The sequence below is a fragment of the Anomaloglossus baeobatrachus genome, chromosome 9, assembly GCF_048569485.1.
Source record: "Anomaloglossus baeobatrachus isolate aAnoBae1 chromosome 9, aAnoBae1.hap1, whole genome shotgun sequence".
Taxonomy (NCBI): Eukaryota; Metazoa; Chordata; class Amphibia; order Anura; family Aromobatidae; genus Anomaloglossus; species Anomaloglossus baeobatrachus.
The window spans coordinates 15,202,685-15,220,898 of record NC_134361.1 but is presented as its reverse complement, the minus strand read 5'-3'; the positions used below and the strand labels follow the sequence as shown (position 1 = coordinate 15,220,898).

At 42.0% G+C, this 18,214-nt stretch overlaps 1 protein-coding gene across 3 annotated transcripts in view; it reads left to right on the top strand.

Annotated features, from left to right (window-relative positions):
* The first annotated feature begins 862 nt into the window (after positions 1 to 862).
* LOC142250831 (connector enhancer of kinase suppressor of ras 2-like) overlaps positions 863 to 18,214 on the top strand; it is a 405,387-nt gene continuing 388,035 nt past the window's right edge. For 2 of the 3 annotated variants that reach the window (XM_075323076.1, XM_075323077.1), the window contains exon 1: positions 12,435 to 13,121. In XM_075323076.1, the coding sequence (XP_075179191.1) occupies positions 13,058 to 13,121 (64 nt within the window). In that variant the 5' untranslated portion in view covers positions 12,435 to 13,057. Of the gene's footprint in view, positions 956 to 12,434; positions 13,122 to 18,214 lie in introns of those variants that run through there. The other variant, XM_075323079.1, reaches the window with a different exon arrangement.

Sequence of the window (18,214 nt, the reverse complement as noted above, 5' to 3'; positions counted from 1 at the left end):
ATATACTTTCAGCCCAGATTCAGCCAAATGCCGCAAAGTTGATCGGACGGCGCTTCATAGTACAGATGGACAATGACCCCAAGCATACAACCAAAGCTACCCAGGAGTTCATGAGTGCAAAAAAGTAGAACATTCTGCAATGGCCAAGTCAATCACCAGATCTTAACCCAATTGAGCATGCATTTCACTTGCTCAAATCCAGACTTAAGACGGAAAGACCCACAAACAAGCAAGACCTGAAGGCTGCGGCTGTAAAGGCCTGGCAAAGCATTAAGAAGAAGGAAACCCAGCGTTTGGTGATGTCCATGGGTTCCAGACTTAAGGCAGTGATTGCCTCCAAAGGATTCGCAACAAAATATTGAAAATAAAAATATTTTGTTTGGGTTTGGTTTATTTGTCCAATTACTTTTGACCTCCTAAAATGTGGAATGTTTGTAAAGAAATGTGACAATTCCTACAATTTCTATCAGATATTTTTGTTCAAACCTTCAAATTAAACGTTCCAATCTGCACTTGAATTCTGTTGTAGAGATTTCATTTCAAATCCAATGTGGTGGCATGCAGAGCCCAACTCGCGAACATTGTGTCACTGTCCAAATATTTCTGGACCTAACTGTATATGTGTGTGTGTGTATATATATATATATATATATATATATATATATATATATATATATATATATATATATATATATATATATATATATATATATATATATATATATATATAATATATATAATTTTTTTTTTTTTTTATTTTATTTTTTTTTGTTTCTAAAAAAAAATTAATGCAATTACTTTTTCTTTCTTTTTTAGTCCCTTTTGGAATCACTTGTACTATACACTGCAGAACCACAGTAGCAGACATCCCAGGAGCAGCATCATGGCACAGGGACCTTCAGAAGACCCCCGCCTCTGATGGCAACCTCCAAATTGTATTGTGATGGTGCAGTAGGTACGTGGAACGGTGTGTTCCCCGGATTGTGTGCTTTAAATGCTGATGTCAGAGATTGAAAGTGGCAATTGATGGTTTAATAGTGGCTGGCAGAGCTTCTCTCCACTCGCTGCTGCAGAAGCAGATGATGGCTTTATAGTAGCCATCATCTGCCAGGAAAGATGCAGGGAGAAACACATTAAGCATTTAAGTGGCCCTGCTATGCAGCGACTGTATAGAGCTGGTTTTTAGGTGCTTTATTGTAGTATTTACTATGAGCAGTGTATAGCAGTTTTATTTCAACACTTGGTGTATACAGCAGTGTATACAGTGTATACAGCAGTAATTTATGTAATATTGAGGTGGTTCACTGTCACTAATCTCCTATGTTCAGCATCACCAAGCTCCCCATTTTCGCCTTGATGACGGTCTCCACAGCTGTTAGTAATCTTTGCCTTGTTTTCCTCTTACGTATCATCTTATACTGTAGATTCTCCAAATGAACCTGTTAAAAAATATACTCTTAAATATATTTTTCGTCAAATACGTAAAAGCGCATGAAAGAAAGAAACTTCAAAAATGTAAAAAATAAATATATTTTATCTATTTAAAAATGGTTGCCAGGGTTCAGTTACAGAAAGGAAAAATAATACACTTTGATAGCTTATGTAAAAAGAGTTCATTTAGTCCATACTGAACAATGGGAAGTCTTTACCCATCTCTCTTTGGCTCCTGAATGGCAAGGCAGGGGATGTCATCTTCTTAGCGTGTCTTCATCTTTTCAGCCTCGAGTCTTCACACAGCAGGCAATGTGGAGCAGCCCCCCCAATAGCCCCCTCCATCGTGTATTATATACCAGCTGCTCAGTCCATATAGGGTGTTCTAGTGGAACATAGTTGAATATAGTTCCATATTACGTAACCTTCTGGAAGCTTCGGGAAGCTTCGGGAAGAATATATAAATATCCTTCCATGTCAGTACACAAGTATACTCATTATAGATATTTTAATGCTTATCCCTTATAAAACTTAATTAATAAACTATGCCCTCCAACATAAACAGAACTGTGAATTTATATGTCTTACTATAACATTATTTGATAACTAGATGTATTAATTTTAAGGTTTTTACAGAACCTCAGATAATACTTCATCCATTATCATTAGGGTGCTGTATCTGAAGCCTCAGTTATTGGGAGAGCACAGGGCATCGGCACATGATGTGCTGTACCTCTTCCTGTCTGGGATTTTTTGGTACGGTGTATAATCAGTGGAGGTGACTCTTGGAAAATAACACCCAAAGATGGGCAATTGGGACATTTCGTGACCTGCCACTGCAAAGTATTTCAATAAAGCTGCCATACGGTGCTGAAATAAAAGCGATGTGCGTTGCTGTGTGATACTTATATAATAGTACAGTGTGCACAGTCGAAAATAGTGTAACAGCAGAATTAGGAATACAGCTCTGGATGTAAGCGCAGTATAACACATGAAAGAATAGTACAACTCTACTTGAGCTTAAGGCATGATATAACTACAGAATCGTAACTTCATTTCTGTATGTTACTGGAATATAACACGTAATGTATTAACAGAATTAGGAATGCAGCTCTGAATATGACTGGAACATAAATTATGATGTAACAGTAGAATTGTGACTGCAGCTCTGTTTATAGCTCAACCATTAGACATGATATATATGAGCAGAATTGAGAATGCAGCTCTAAATGTGACTGGAACATATAGTTGATGTAACAGTAGCATACAAATCAACAGAATTGAGATTGCAGCTCTGGATGTAACTTTTGTATAACAGATGATATAACTCAGTAGCAGTATTATAAGTGTTTTCCTTACATACATGCTGCATCTTTATGCTATGTATACATATAACAGCGGCTTTCCTGACCATGGGCGGTTCTAATCCTCCCGGTAAACACCCCACAATCCGCGGCTGATGAGAGCGGCTCGTCCGTGCCCACTGTGCGCTCTGCACTATCAATGCTCGGTAATAACCGTCTTTCTAGCAGAGTGTGGGAGATAACCGCTCCCTAATTCGGCAGCAGCTGTGCGCCATTGCTGCTCCGCTGACTGGTGTGTTAAAAGATTCTTGTCTTAACACCTGAATACCTCGTAATTGTAGAACAGTTTGAGATCCGCCGAATATTCAATGCTAAATGATAGTTATTAGCTTTCCGCTGCCGCGCTCTTTGCTGATTTAATCGCAGGTTTCCAGACTCGTAATGCCTCTGATGCTTTGTGAATTAGTAAAATGATTTTATGTTGGGGGTCATTCTAATACTTTTCACGTGATTGGTGGGATTGCAGCGCCCGACACGTCCCAGTCACAGCTGTCAGTGGAAACCCACTCACCCCAATATCAATGCGGGTACATCTGCTATTGTTTAATGAAAAGTTGTGTAACTTTCTCATAGACTTTGTTTCCATCCCTCACCATTTTTGCAATATCTTCTTGCTGTAAATAATCCAATTTAATCATTTACTTTTCACTTGATACTGTTATGGCATCACCTGGTGAGGTGGATTCTCTAAGCCGTAGGTCTGGATGAGCAGCACGGAGCGGAGGCGATAACGCAGCATGGAGTAGCCGAGCTGGATATGCAGGATGGCCTATGGAGCACTGTGAATAGCAGAGTTGGATGGGCTCAACGGCACATGGGGTAGGGAACAGCTGAGCTAAAAAGGCTGGATTGCAGCGGAGACATAGAATGGCAGAACCGAGTATGCCGCATGCCACTTTGGTCATGGAATGGCAAAGAACAGTATGTATTCAGCCACCTTGGAGCAGCAAAGCCAAATATGCGGAAAGACGCATTGTAGAAACAGAGCTAAATATGCAGACAGACACCTTGGAAGAGCAGAACCAAGTATCTGGACAGGCTCCGTGTAACCACAAAGCTGCGTATGCAGACAGGCGTCATCAAACCGCAGAGCAAAACACTTCGACAAACGACTTGGAGCAGCAAAGCTGAATATGCGGACAGGCGCCTTGGAACAGCAGAGCCGAGAATGTTGACAGGTACCTTGGAACAACAGATCCGAGTATGAAGCATGACAAAGCTGTATTTGTCAGAGATTTACTTGTGAGTTGATGCAGCAAAGTCAAGAAAAGGTTAGAGCTGAGTTAGTCAAAGGTCACTCTAATAGCAAAGCATGACAGCTTGGTAGCAATGCAGTAATATTACCTAAATACTCATGCAGTATGACGCTGCCTGAGAGAAGCTAAAAAGGCCTACGTAGGTGACATAGAATCATAGACTGGTAGCGTTGGAAGGGACCTCAAGGGCCAATGGGTTCAACCCCCTGCGAGTGCAGGCTTTCTTAAATCATCCCAGCTATATGTTTATTCAGATTTCACTTGAAGATTTCTATTGATGGAGAGCTCACGGTCTCCTGTGGTAGCCTGCTCTGCTTTCTGACTGCCCACACTGCCTCCCGTGACCACCTATTCCACTCTCTGACTGGTTTCACTGCCTTCCGTGGCCGCCTATTCCACTTTCTGACTGATCTCACTGCCTCCCGTGGCTGGTTGCTCCACTCTCTGACTGCCCTCACTGCCTCCTGTGGCCCCCTGTTCCACTCTCTAACTGCCCTCACTGCCTCCCGTGGCCCCTTGTTCCACTCTCTGACTGCCCTCACTGCCTCCCGTGGCCCCCTGTTCCACTCTCTGACTGCCCTCACTGCCTCCTGTGGCCGAATATTCCACTCTCTGACTGCTCTCACTACTTCCTGTGATAGACTGTTTCACTCTCTGACGGTCAGAACGTTTTTCCTAATGTCTGATCGGAATCTCCTTCTATTTAGTTTCCTCCCATTGCTTCTTGTACTTCCTTGTGCTAATGAGAATAGGGTGGTTCCCTCTGGACTGTGACTACTTCTCAGATATTTGTAGACCGCTCTTAAGTCTCCTCTCAGCCTTCTCTTTAGTTCTTTTATCCGGTCTTCATATAACATGGTTTGCAGACCTTCTACCATCTTGGTTGCTCTTCTCTGACTTGGTCCAATACACTGTGTGCAGAATTATTAGGCAAGTTGTATTTTAGAGGATTTTTTTTATCATTGATCAACAACTATGTTTTCAATCAACCCAAAAGACTCATAAATATCAAAGCTTAATATTTTTGGCAGTTGGGGGGGTTTTTTAGATTTGGCTATCTTAGGAGGAGATCTGTTTGTGTAGGTAACTATTACTGTGCAGAATTATTAGGCAACTTAATAAAAACCAAATATATCCCATCTCACTTGTTTATTGTCACCAGGTAAACCAATAAAACTGCACAAAATTTAGAAATAAACATTTCTGACATGCAAAAACAAAACCCAAAAAAATGAGTGACCTATACAGCCACCTTTCTTTATGATGACACTCAGCAGCCGACCATCCATAGATTCTGTCATTGCTTGATCTGTTTACGCTCAACATTGCGGGCAGCAGCCACCACAGCCTCCAGACACTGCTCCCAGAGGTGGACTGTTCTCCCTCCCTGTATATCTCACATTTTATGAGGGACCACAGGTTCTCTATGGGGTTCAGATCAGGTGAACAAGGGGGCCATGTCATTATTTTTTCCTCTTTTAGCCCTTTACTGGCCAGCCACGCTGTGGAGTAGTTGGATGCATGTGATGGAGCATTGTCCTGCATGAAAATCATGTTTTTCTTGAACGATAGCGACTTCTTCCTGTACCACTGCTTGAAGACGTTGTCCTCCAGAAACTGGCAGTAGGTCTGGGAGTTTAGCTTCACTCCATCCTCAACCTGAAAAGGTCCCACAAGTTGATCTTTGCTGATCCCAGCCCATACCAGTGCCCACCTCCACTTTGCTGGTGTCTGAGTCGGAGTGGAGCTCTCTGCCCTTTACTGATCCAGCCTCTGGCCCATCCATCTGGATTATCAAGAGTCACTCTCATTTCATCAGTCCATAAAACCTGTGAAAAATCAGTCTTCAGATATTTCTTGGCCCAGTCTTGAGGTTTTATCTTCTGTTTCTTGGTCAGAGGTGGTGGTTTTCAGCCTTCCTTACCTTGGCCCTGTCCCTGAGTATGGCACACCTTGTGCTTTTTGATACTCCAGTAACGTTGCAGCTCTGAAATATGGCCAAACTGGTGGCAAATGGCATCTTGGCAGCTTCACGCTTGATTTTCCTCAATTCATGGGCAGTTATTTTGCACCTTCTTTGCCCAGCACGCTTCTTGCGACCCTGTTGGCTATTTGCCATGAAACGCTTGATTGTTCGGTGATCACACTTCAAAAGTTTGGCAATTTCAAGACTGCTGCATCCCTCTGCAAGACATCTCACAATATGGACTTTTCAGAGCCCGTCAAATCTCTCTTCTGACCCATTTTGCCAAAGGAAAGAAAGCTGCCTAATAATATCGCACCCCTTATATAGGGTATTGATGTCATTACACCACACCCCTCCTCATTACAGAGGTGCACATCACCGGATTTACTTAATTGGTAGTTGGCTCTCAGCCTATACAGCTTGGAGTAGGACGACATGTATAAAAAGTATCATGTGATCAAAATACTCATTTGCCTAATAATTCTGCACACAGTGTATATTGATGTCTTTCTTGAATTGGGGCCCAGCACTGTACACAGTATTCCTGGTGGGGTCTGACCAGGGCAGAGTATAGGGGAATAATGATCTCTCTTGATCTACATTCAATGCTTCTTTTGATACATCCTAGAATTTTGTTGGCCGTTAGCTGCAGCACCGCACTATTGGCTCCTGGTGAATCTGTGATCTACTATTATGCCCAAGTCCTTTATCCCGGTGCTATCACCTAGTTCTATTCCTCCCATACTATATATGCTTTTTAGATTTCTTTTACCCAGATGTAGGACTTTGCAATTGTCCCTGGAAAACCCCATTCTGTTCTCCTCGGCCCATTGTTCGAGTGTCTAGATCCTTTTGAATACACTCTCTTTCCTCTCTAGTGTTGGCTACTCCTCCTATCTTAGTATCACCTGCGAATTTTATGAGTTCCCCAATAATTCCGTTGTCCAGATCATTTATAAAGATATTAAAGAGCACTGTCCCCAGGAAAGGCTTGTGGCACATAAGAGTTTCGCATTGGATTATCTTGGTAGTCCGATACACAGAGGGACCTGTCTACTGGGGAAGAAAGATGGCCAAGAAGGGGATAGAAACCTTAATGGGGACATATATACCAGAATGTGCCCAGTAGAGGGCTATACATACCATGAGGAGCCTAGAAAGGGGATATATATATAACAAGAGGAGGACAAATATACCAGGAAGGGGACATAAACCAGGATGGGGACATATATACCAGAATGTGCTCAGGAGGGAGATACATATACCAAGATGAGCACAGAAAGGGGACATATATACTAAGAGGAGGGCATATAAACCAGGAAGGGTACAGTGATCAGGATGGGGCATATATGCCAGAATGTGTCTAGGAGAGGTCTATATATATTAGGAGCTGCCAAGAAAGGGGACATATAAACCAGGAGGAGGACATGTATACCAGAAAGGGGACAAAAACCAAGATGGGGACAAATATACCAGAACGTGCCCAGTAAAGGGATATACATACTAGGAGGGGCCCAGGATGGGACATATATAGCATAAGGGGACAAATAAACAAGAATGGGGACTTATATACCAGGATGGGGACATATATACTAGAAGGAAGACATATATGCTAAGAAGGGGACAAATAAACCAGGATGGGAAAATATATCACAGGATGGGCCCATGAGGGGGGCATGTATACAAGGAGGGGGACATACATACCAAGAAAAGCCCAGAATAGGGGCATAGATACCTGGAAGGGGACATATATACCAGGATGATCTTATAAAGAGGAGCAGTATGTGTGTGGGGGATAGTATACAGAGGGGTAGTATGTGTGGGGTGATATACAGAGGTGCAGTTTGCGTGGGGGGATATTAGAAAGAGGGATAACTTGTGTGGGGTAATAGTATACAGAGGGGCAGAGTATGTGAAGCAAATTACACAGAGGTGCAGTGTGTGGGGGGATATTATATAGAGGGGTAATGTGTGAGGGAATATTATACAGAGAGGCAGTGTGTGAGGGGATATCATACAGAGAGGCAGTGTGTGTGGGGGATATTATACAGAGGGGCATTGTGTGGGGGTATATTATACAGAGGGGCTCTGTGAGGGGGTATATTATACAGAGGGGCAGTGTAGGGGGGCGTCATATTAATTTTCCAAGGGAAATGCTTCATTTTCTGGGACAACTTCTAGGGTGCTAACACTTTTGGCCATGACCGTGTGTGTGTGTGTGTGTGTTTATATATTAAAATATATAAAATATGTTTTTACAAAAGGGCATTGAGACTGTGGAAGGTTTGAGGGGTGAAGGCAGAGCTGGGGTAGGACCTGGGCGGAGTCTCAAGGGGACCCGAAAATGTTGGCAGTATGGGGCCCTGAAATTCCTAGTGGCAGCCTTGATCGCAACTAGTGGTGAGTGAGCACTAACATGCTCGAGTGCTCGGTACTAGTAACCGTCAGTTCATGCTCGGAAGTGTGAGCCCTATCTACGGAGTATAATGGAAGTCAATGGGGAACTTAAGCATTCTTCTGGGAACTCTGTGGGACCTGCTAACAGCTGATTTTAAGAATAGGTTTTTTAAAATTTAAAGGGAACCAAACACCAGGATTTTGCTATATGAAGTAAAGGCAGTGCCATAGGATGCTGCATCCAGGCACACCTTTTGTTGAAAGATCGGACGCTTCGTTGCTGAAATATCTGTAATCAAAGTTGCAGAAATGCACTGCACTTTGATTGACGTGCAACAGGGGCGGGCGTTTGTGAGTTGGGTCTTTGCTGTATATTCCTCTTCCTGTGTATTGTATTGCATGCCAACAGCAGCAATGGCGGTGTGGTGTGATATTTAAATACTGAAAAATGAAAAAGGGGCATTCAATACAAGACGAAGGAGGAGGAATATACGCCGTGGACCCGATCCACAAAGGTCCGCCCCTGCTGCACATGTCAATCAAAGTGCAGTGCATTTCTGCTGGTTGGTTCACTTTAAGTCCTGGACAACCTGTTTAACACTCTTAAGGCTGCTTTACACGCTGCGACATTGCTAACAATATATCGTCGGGGTCACGTCGTTAATGACGCACATTTGGCGCCGGTAGCGACATCGCAGTGTGTGACACCAATGAGTGACGATCGACGAGCGCAAAAACGTGAAAAATCGTTGCTCGTTGACACGTCGCTCATTTCCTTAATATTGTTGCTGCTGCAGATACTATGTTGTTCGTCGTTCCTGCGGCAGCATACATCGCTACGTGTGACACCGCAGGAACGACGAACATCTCCTTTCCTGCCTCCACCGGCAATGAGGAAGGAAGGAGGTGGGCGGGATGTTACGTCCCGCTCATCTCCGCCCCTCCGCTTCTATTGGGCGGCTGCCGTGTGACGCCGCATGAACCGCCCCCTTAGAAAGGAGGCAGATCGCCGGCCAGAGCGGCGTCGCAGGGAAGGTAAGTCCGTGTGACGTGTGTTAGCGATGTTGAGCGCCACGAGCAGCGATTTTTCCCGTGTCGCACAACCGACGGGGGGCGGTTACGCTCGCTAGCGATATCGGTACCAATATCGCAGCGTGTAAAATACCCTTTAGGCCATGTGTGCACTTTGTGTTTTTTTTCATGTGTTTCCGCTGCTTTTTGAACTGCAGCGTTGTAATGCCAAAATGCATGCGTTTTGATTTTCAAGCAAAGTCTATGGGAATCGGGCTTTCTTGTGCGCAGAAGTTAAAAACGCAGCGTTTCAGTTCCAGAAAATTTGGCAAAAACTCAGCGTTTAAAGAAGCAGCATGTCAATTGTTTTTGCCATTTTGGCAGCGTTTTGCTAACATTAGAGTCAATGAGAACTTTCAAAACGCATCCTACATCAAAATCCCAGCGTTTAACATGCTTTTTAGATGCAGAAAACATGCGTTTTTGACTTGAATAAGGGCATGATATGTCCCTTTACACACACACATATAGTCCGACAATTAAATTAATGGAAATCAATAATTTAACGATATTTTATGCATAAATATTAAAACACAGTTATAATTTTAATAAAATTAGCTATTTTGTGTATGATTTTACTCATGATTTTTGTTATAATTTTTTTCCGTTTTTTTTAAAGTGTTTGAATGTTTAAACTTTATTTAGCATTGTATTTGTATTCAAAACACATCTGACTTTAAGCAATGAAAAAGCATGTAAATCGCAAGCGTATTTAGAGCGTTTTTGTGGTCAAAACCAAATATGACAAAGACAATTTCTGCCAGAGGATGCGTTTACAACTGCAAGAAACTCAATGCAAAGTGCGCACATGGCCTTAAGATCGTTTATACAGGATACAGATCTAACAATCCCTCACTGTATGAGCAGGACTAGATCAAGATGGCTTTCTAGAAATACATACGTTTTCAGTTTCTAGAAAATAACTTTGTAATGGTTAGCCCCAGAGTATAACATATTCTATGATAACTGACAACCAGTCATCCGATTTTTGTCCCATGGAGCAGTGCTAAAAAACGGATCTGCTTACAGATGACATAACAGGTTGAGCGTCTGTTATGATCCATTACAGTAATAGATTTCAATGTTAAATACAATATGTGGATCCAGTTGCTATCTATTTTTTTGACCAGATCAATAAATAATGAAAGCAGCACTCCACTTTGCAAAGAATTAAGGCCTTTATTAGCCCATGGGTGTATCAGCAATGTTTTAATCCCTAAGGATCTTTCTCAAGCATATATTCTTGTACATAGGGGGCAGTATTATAGTAGTTATATTCTTGTACATAGGGTGCAGTATTATAGTAGTTATATTCTTGTATATAGGGGGCAGTATTATAGTAGTTATATTCTTGTACATAGGTGGCAGTATTATAGTAGTTATATTCTTGTACATAGGTGGCAGTATTATAGTAGTTATATTCTTGTACATAGGGGCTGTATTATAGTAGTTATATTCTTGTACATGGGGGCAGTATTATAGTAGTTATATTCTTGTACATAGGAGCAGTATTATAGTAGTTATTTTCTTGTACATAGGGTCAGTATTATAGTAGTTATATTCTTGTATATAGGGGGCAGTATTATAGTAGTTATATTCTTGTACATAGGGGCAGTATTATAGTAGTTATATTCTTGTACATAGGGGCAGTATTATAGTAGTTATATTCTTGTACATAGGGGGCAGTATTATAGTAGTTATATTCTTGTACATAGGGGTAGTATTATAGTAGTTATATTCTTGTACATAGGGGCAGTATTATAGTAGTTATATTCTTGTACATAGGGGCAGTATTATAGTAGTTATATTCTTGTACATAGGGGGCAGTATTATAGTAGTTATATTCTTGTACATAGGGGCAGTATTATAGTAGTTATATTCTTGTACATAGGGGCAGTATTATAGTAGTTATATTCTTGTACATAGGGGCAGTATTATAGTAGTTATATTCTTGTACATAGGGGCAGTATTATAGTAGTTATATTCTTGTACATAGGGGCAGTATTATAGTAGTTATATTCTTGTACATAGGGGCAGTATTATAGTAGTTATATTCTTGTACATAGGTGACAGTATTATAGTAGTTATATTCTTGTACATAGGGGGCAGTATTATAGTAGTTATATTCTTGTACATAGGGGCAGTATTATAGTAGTTATATTCTTGTACATAGGGGCAGTATTATAGTAGTTATATTCTTGTACATAGGGGCAGTATTATAGTAGTTATATTCTTGTATATAGGGGGCAGTATTATAGTAGTTATATTCTTGTACATAGGGGCAGTATTATAGTAGTTATATTCTTGTACATAGGGGCAGTATTATAGTAGTTATATTCTTGTACATAAGGGCAGTATTATAGTAGTTATATTTTTCTTATTTTTGGCGATGAGTTGATCATATATAGGGTAGTAGTAGATATACAGCTGAATAGATGGAGTAACATAAACTCTGACACTGGAGAAGTTGAATTGAATGTTATTTCATTTTTGTTTATTACATTACACACTGTTTAACTTCATGTGTTCTCGAAATATCTTCCCTCTCCATTGTAGCATTCCTGCACCTACTTTTGGGCCACCTTGTACGTTTATCTGTTTGTTTGTTTTTTGTCTTCATTGTTTATCATGGTGAGTGTAACGTTATCATATTTTTTAAGGTTTGATACTTTTTTTTTCATTAAATAGGGGGATCTTTGTTTAACACTAACAATATGTTTCCAATGGAGTTAGAGAAGTATGAGGACAGAAGCCGGGACGCCCACCCTCCACCTATATTCCTCCTCTGCCATCCTCAGCATCAGCCAATGCCTCTTCATCAGCTGGCAAGCGCTGTCTTCCCTCCTTCTGCTGGGCAGGGTTGACTGTAGACCCCCCTCCCCATCTTCTCCTCCTGTTGTGGGGGTACTTTCAGGAGGGGAGGGTGTCAGTTCTCCAGTGGGGGCCAGTCCTGTGCATTGGGTGGTGGTTGTAGTAGTAGTAGTGGTGGTGTCAGGAGGTGCTGCTGAGGCTGGAGGATGATGAGCACACATTGCACTGTACTGCAGCACTGCTCCCCTCACTCCCTGTGCTCCAGGCTGCCTGTGTGCAGTGGGGGAGGTGCTACAGCACATCAAGCAGTGTAATTTTATACATTACTGAATCAGTGCAGGCGAATCCTGGAGGGACAGGGCTGCATCTTGGCTGTAGACTGCATCCTCTGTGCATTGCCATCCAGCCATGCTCTGAAGAGACCCCTGTATTTCTGTGCATTGCCATCCAGCTATGCTCTGAAGAGACCCCTGTATTTCTGTGCATTGCCATCCAGCCATGCTCTGAAGAGACCCCTGTATTTCTGTGCATTGCCATCCAGCCATGCTCTGAAGAGACCCCTGTATTTCTGTGCATTGCCATCCAGCCATGCTCTGAAGAGACCCCTGTATTTCTGTGCATTGCCATCCAGCCATGCTCTGAAGAGACCCCTGTATTTCTGTGCATTGCCATCCAGCCATGCTCTGAAGAGACCCCTGTATTTCTGTGCATTGCTGCTGCCTTTCTCTCTGCATCTGGGAGACTAACAAACTCACAGTGGGATGGCTTTAGTAATGGAGCCCATAAGCAAGTGGAGCGCCAAGCAAGTGGTGGACTGGATGAAAGGTACAGTACCATATTGTCATGCTGGCTTTTCCTGGGAGAGCACCCTGCCTCCTGTAATGTGGGGCTATATATATCCTGGCTGCTGTAACCAGATAGGGCTGGAGTTGGTGCCCCCTGATCAGATTGTGGGCAGGGACCCTGCATGCACCATGAGCAGCTCCGGTGGATCAGCACCCTGGACAGAGACCATGGAATGGAAGCTTTGGGGAAACACCTGGAAATCACAGAAATTGCTGTGCTTGTTCCAGGGTTGGCGCTGGGTGATATAATAAGTGGCAGGTGATAATTGGCAGCTCCCTTCATTGGATACATGACATATCATATAGTGATGGCAGCCGCTGTCATTGGCTGCTGGTGTGTGGGAATCTCCAGCTCGGAGGAGTGTGGATAATGGCTCCATCCAGATCCTGCCATAGGGCACAACCAGCGGAATATATCGGTGCTATATAAATAGGAAAATATATGGTTATAGGGCTCAGTGTGATGTGTAACATATCTGTAACAAGAAGATACTTTGTATTATTATGTATCTCATATCTGTTATCTACTCACAGTATGGATCATAACACGATCCAAGATAATAAAGCCAGCCTATAGATTCAACATGCAATATACAATATAATATATGCAAACACGGAACCATGCACGTAAATATATACAGTATCTCTATATCTACACACACGGATACGGCATAATAGACGTCTGTGTGGTCCGCTTCTGGAGCAGAATCTGATGATACTTTTGGGTTCAGTTATTTGGAGTTGGGGTTGGTGGCCCCCAGTTTTGTTGTACGCTGACGTATACGGGGACATATGATATGGATTATATAGATCCAGGTGTGTATACCAGCAGCAACAGTAGATATCAGCACTGATGATGGTAGTATTATACTCCTATAATAGGTGAGTGTCCATGTAGGGGGTCTACACTACACTATCCTCTCTATTGCCATGGAATCACCCGTTGCTGTGTGTACATTGTATATCTAGATTTCATGTATTTATTGCCCTGTGTGTATGATACATTATTATGATACATTATATCCCTTACATTGTATTATATTACATGTAATAATTATCTCTGACTGCCTCTGTGTTGTACATATATATCACATGTAGTATGTGCGCTGTGTGTTATATATATATATATATATATATATATATATATATATATATTAGAAGATATCACATATAATATCTACTCACAAAAAATACATATTGTGTCATGGGATTTCATATTATTACATAGTTTGCTTTGTGCATGTTATATGTTATTACCTGTAGTATTTGCTCTCTGTGTGTATATTATACTACCTGATATTTTATTCGATGATATCACAGGTTCTCTTGCGCTTTGTGCATATATTATTTAGTAGTATACTATATCGGGTGTATTTTTTGCTTTTAGTGCATATATTACATTTTACTATATTATGACAAGGGTTTTTTTTATGTTTGTGCAAATAGTACATTATATTAGGTGTATTTTTTGCTCTGTTCATATATTACATTATATCAGGTATATTTTTTACTCTATGTGCATATATTACATTGTAGTATATGATATTGGGTGTTTTTTTCTCTTTGTACATATATTACATTTTATTACATTATATCGGGTTTATTTTTTTTGCTCTATGTGTATATATTACATTCTAGTAGATTATATTGTATTTTTCCCTCTATGTGCATATATTACATTATGTTATGTAGTATATCAGGTGTATTTTTTGCCCTATGTGCATATATTATTTTATATTACGTTATATAGGTATATCAGGTGTATGTTTTCCCTCTATGTGCATATATTACATTATATTACGTTATATAGGTATATCGGGTGTATTTTTGCTCTATGTGCATATATTACATTATATTACGTTATATACTATATCGGGTGTAGTTTTTGCTCTATGTGCATGTATTACATTATATTACATTATATAGGTATATCGGATGTATTTTTTTTCCCTCTACGTGTATATATTATATTATATGACATTATTTCGGGTGTATTTTTTGCTCTATGTGCACAGGTTTGTGAGTATTTTTGCTCAGCCTTTGTGCTATAAATAGACTCTCGTGCTGACGGTGTAATCTGGAGGGTCCTTGTCTCCATTGGTTCTCATTGCTCGGACTGGGATTCTGGGAGTATTGGGCTCGCACTAGCGTTCCTGCGCAGTTTGTGTTCCGACCCCTTTTTCCTGACAATCCGTCCTGCAATAAGGACCCTTCCGATAGATTAGAGGAGCAGAGTCGCCCTATGTGGGCGTTCCTTGAAGCCGGGTCACTGTCAGCTCAGCCGGAGAGAAATACTAATTATATTCAGTGTCTCTGGGAGAAGTGAGCTGACGCTGAGGGCTGATCGGAGGCAGGATTGTGGAGGTGACTGCAAAATGTGAGGTTACTTAATGATTCTCCTTTCCAAGTATAAGTAAACTTTTTAGGGTTTAATTCCGAGCAGGAGCGTTGATGCCATTATCTGCAATTGTCCCACTTTTGTGACGTATTGAAAAACCCCTTTAAAGATCACCGGTGACCAGTTCTGAAGTGTCCAGGTTGTTATTTTCTTTTACACCCGCTGCTCCCCTGATTACTCTGTTTTCGATTGTTTGTAAATCTGCCATACGGTTCCAGAGATATGGAGCTTTTTATTTAGTCCTTATTTCTATGCTCTTCATGCGCTCTCTAAGGGGGCGTGGCTTATAGGGCTCTTTGGGGGCGTGCATTTAAGCCACGCCCCCTTACAAAAGACCTTATAAACCTAGCAAATAACAAAAAGCCCATATCTCTGGAACCCTATGGAGGATTTACTTAAAAAAAAAAAAGTTCTTGGGAGCAGCGGAAATAGAGGAGTGGAGGGAAGCATGCCTGGAGGCATAAAGTTTTTTTTCTCCACATTTTTCTTTTCTGTTTGAGACCATGCTTGGTCCCAAAAACAAACAAACCAGGGTCTCAATGTCTCTGTTACAACAGGTCTGTCACTAATATTACAATATATATGGCGTACATTATTACTGTCATGATTCATGCACGGCTCTGCCGTTCCTGAGCCAATGCATAGAATCCTGCCTCCAGGAGGGGCCTGTTTGCTCTGGCCTCACTCCGGGGGTCTTGCCGCCATATCTTGGTACTGCTGCCTCCGGGACGCCGCCAGTGATATTTCCAGCGTGGCTACGTGCTCTTCTCCTGTGAGAAGTACTCTGTTTCGTGTCCTCCTGCCCGGAACCGTTCGTCCTGACCTCCATCCCTCCTGACCTCCGTCCCTCCTGACCTGCCTGACCTCCGTCCCTCCTGACCTGCCTGACCTCCGTCCCTCCTGACCTGCCTGACCTCCGTCCCTCCTGACCTGCCTGACCTCCGTCCCTCCTGACCTGCCTGACCTCCTGACCTGCCTGACCTCCGTCCCTCCTGACCTCCGTTCCTCTTGTCTTGCCGGACCTCTGCCCCTCCTGCCTGTTCTGTCTTCCATCTGCCCTGCCCGACCTTCCCTCTGCATCTCCGTGTCCTCCGGATTCCGGTCCTGCTCTGTGTCCTCCACCCACTGCCCCGTGTTCACTTGTTCTCTTGGCATCAGACTTCGGCTGTTTCTTGACTTCGGCTTGTTTCCTCCCTGGTACAGTCGTGACATCCTGGCATTGACCCTTTCAGTTTGACTATCCCTAGGCTGTGTTTGCGACCTCTAGTGGGCTTTTGCATTTTTGCACTCAGGAGCAGTTGCATACCTGAGTCCCAGCGCCACCTAGTGGTAGCCTGACATTTACAAAATGTATTAGACCTGATGTAGCTGGTGTACTTACAGTCAAAAATTAAGATGCATATTTTAATCCGTCCAGCTCGATGACAGCTCCCTGGTGTTTCTGAGGCGTAAGTAGATATCATAAGCCCCGGTCAAAGTGAAGGAGATGGGAGAGAGTCTTACAAATGGCACCAGGAGCAAGTCTTCTGGATCTGATGTGCTTCTATATAGGATACCTAGTGAAACTGGTTACAGAAAAGCTTAGGAGGATCAGGTGAGTGACCGAACCGAACTCCTCAGGGACGCAGTTATTTTAGTTTTTTTTCTCTTTCACTTTTCCCCCTTAGCCTTTTTTCTTTTCTATTGACTTCGCTGTATGAGGCTTTTTTTTTTGGGAGGGACCTCGCTGTATGAGGCTTGTTTTCTGGGGGGACCTTGCTGTATGAGGCTTGTTTTTTGGGAGGGACCTCACTATATGAGGCTTGTTTTTTGGGGGAGACCTCACTGTATGAGGCTTTTTTTGGGGTGGCGACCTCGCTGTATGGGGTTTTTTTTAGGGGGGGCGACCTCGCTGTATGAGGTTTTTTTGGGGCGACCTCGCTGTATGAGGTTTTTTTGGGGAGGGACCTCACTGTATGAGACTTGTTTTTTGGGGGGACCTCGCTGTATGAGGCTTTTTTTTTGGGAGGGACCTCACTGTGTGAGACTTGTTTTTTGGGGGGACCTTGCTGTATGAGGTTTTTTGGTGGGGGAACTCGTTGTATGAGGCTTTTTTTTGGGAGGGATGAGTTGTTGAGAATAACATTCAGTCTGCAATATAATGGGCTAAAATCACGAAAAAACTTCTATTTGGAATTGAATGAAAACTAAAATGTTGCCATTGTGTTTTGGGTTTCGTTAGAGCTGGGATCTTCGCTTGATAGGTCATTACCATGGTGCCGATACTAAATTAAGGTTGGATCATTTTGTTCTCTACTTGGGAAAAAAAGGAAAAATCCCTTGTCCTCAGGATATATATTTTTTTACATTAGTAACGATATTTGACTGCTCGTTTTTTTCTTGGGACTCTCTGTACATTTTATTAATAGCATTTTGGATTTTTTTACGACTTTATGTTCTTTTTGTTCCATTTTTTGGGGGGAAGATTCAAAGCAACATAAAGATATAAATTTGGTCATTTAGCATTTTTATCATTTTCGGCAGTTACTGTATGAGATAAATATTTTACTATTTCGGACAATTACGCACAGGCCGATACCAAACATCACTAGCTATTTATTTTCAATTTTGCTATTTTGTTTAAATAAAGTGGGCAATTTAACCTATATTTTATATTTACTGTGTGCATATATATA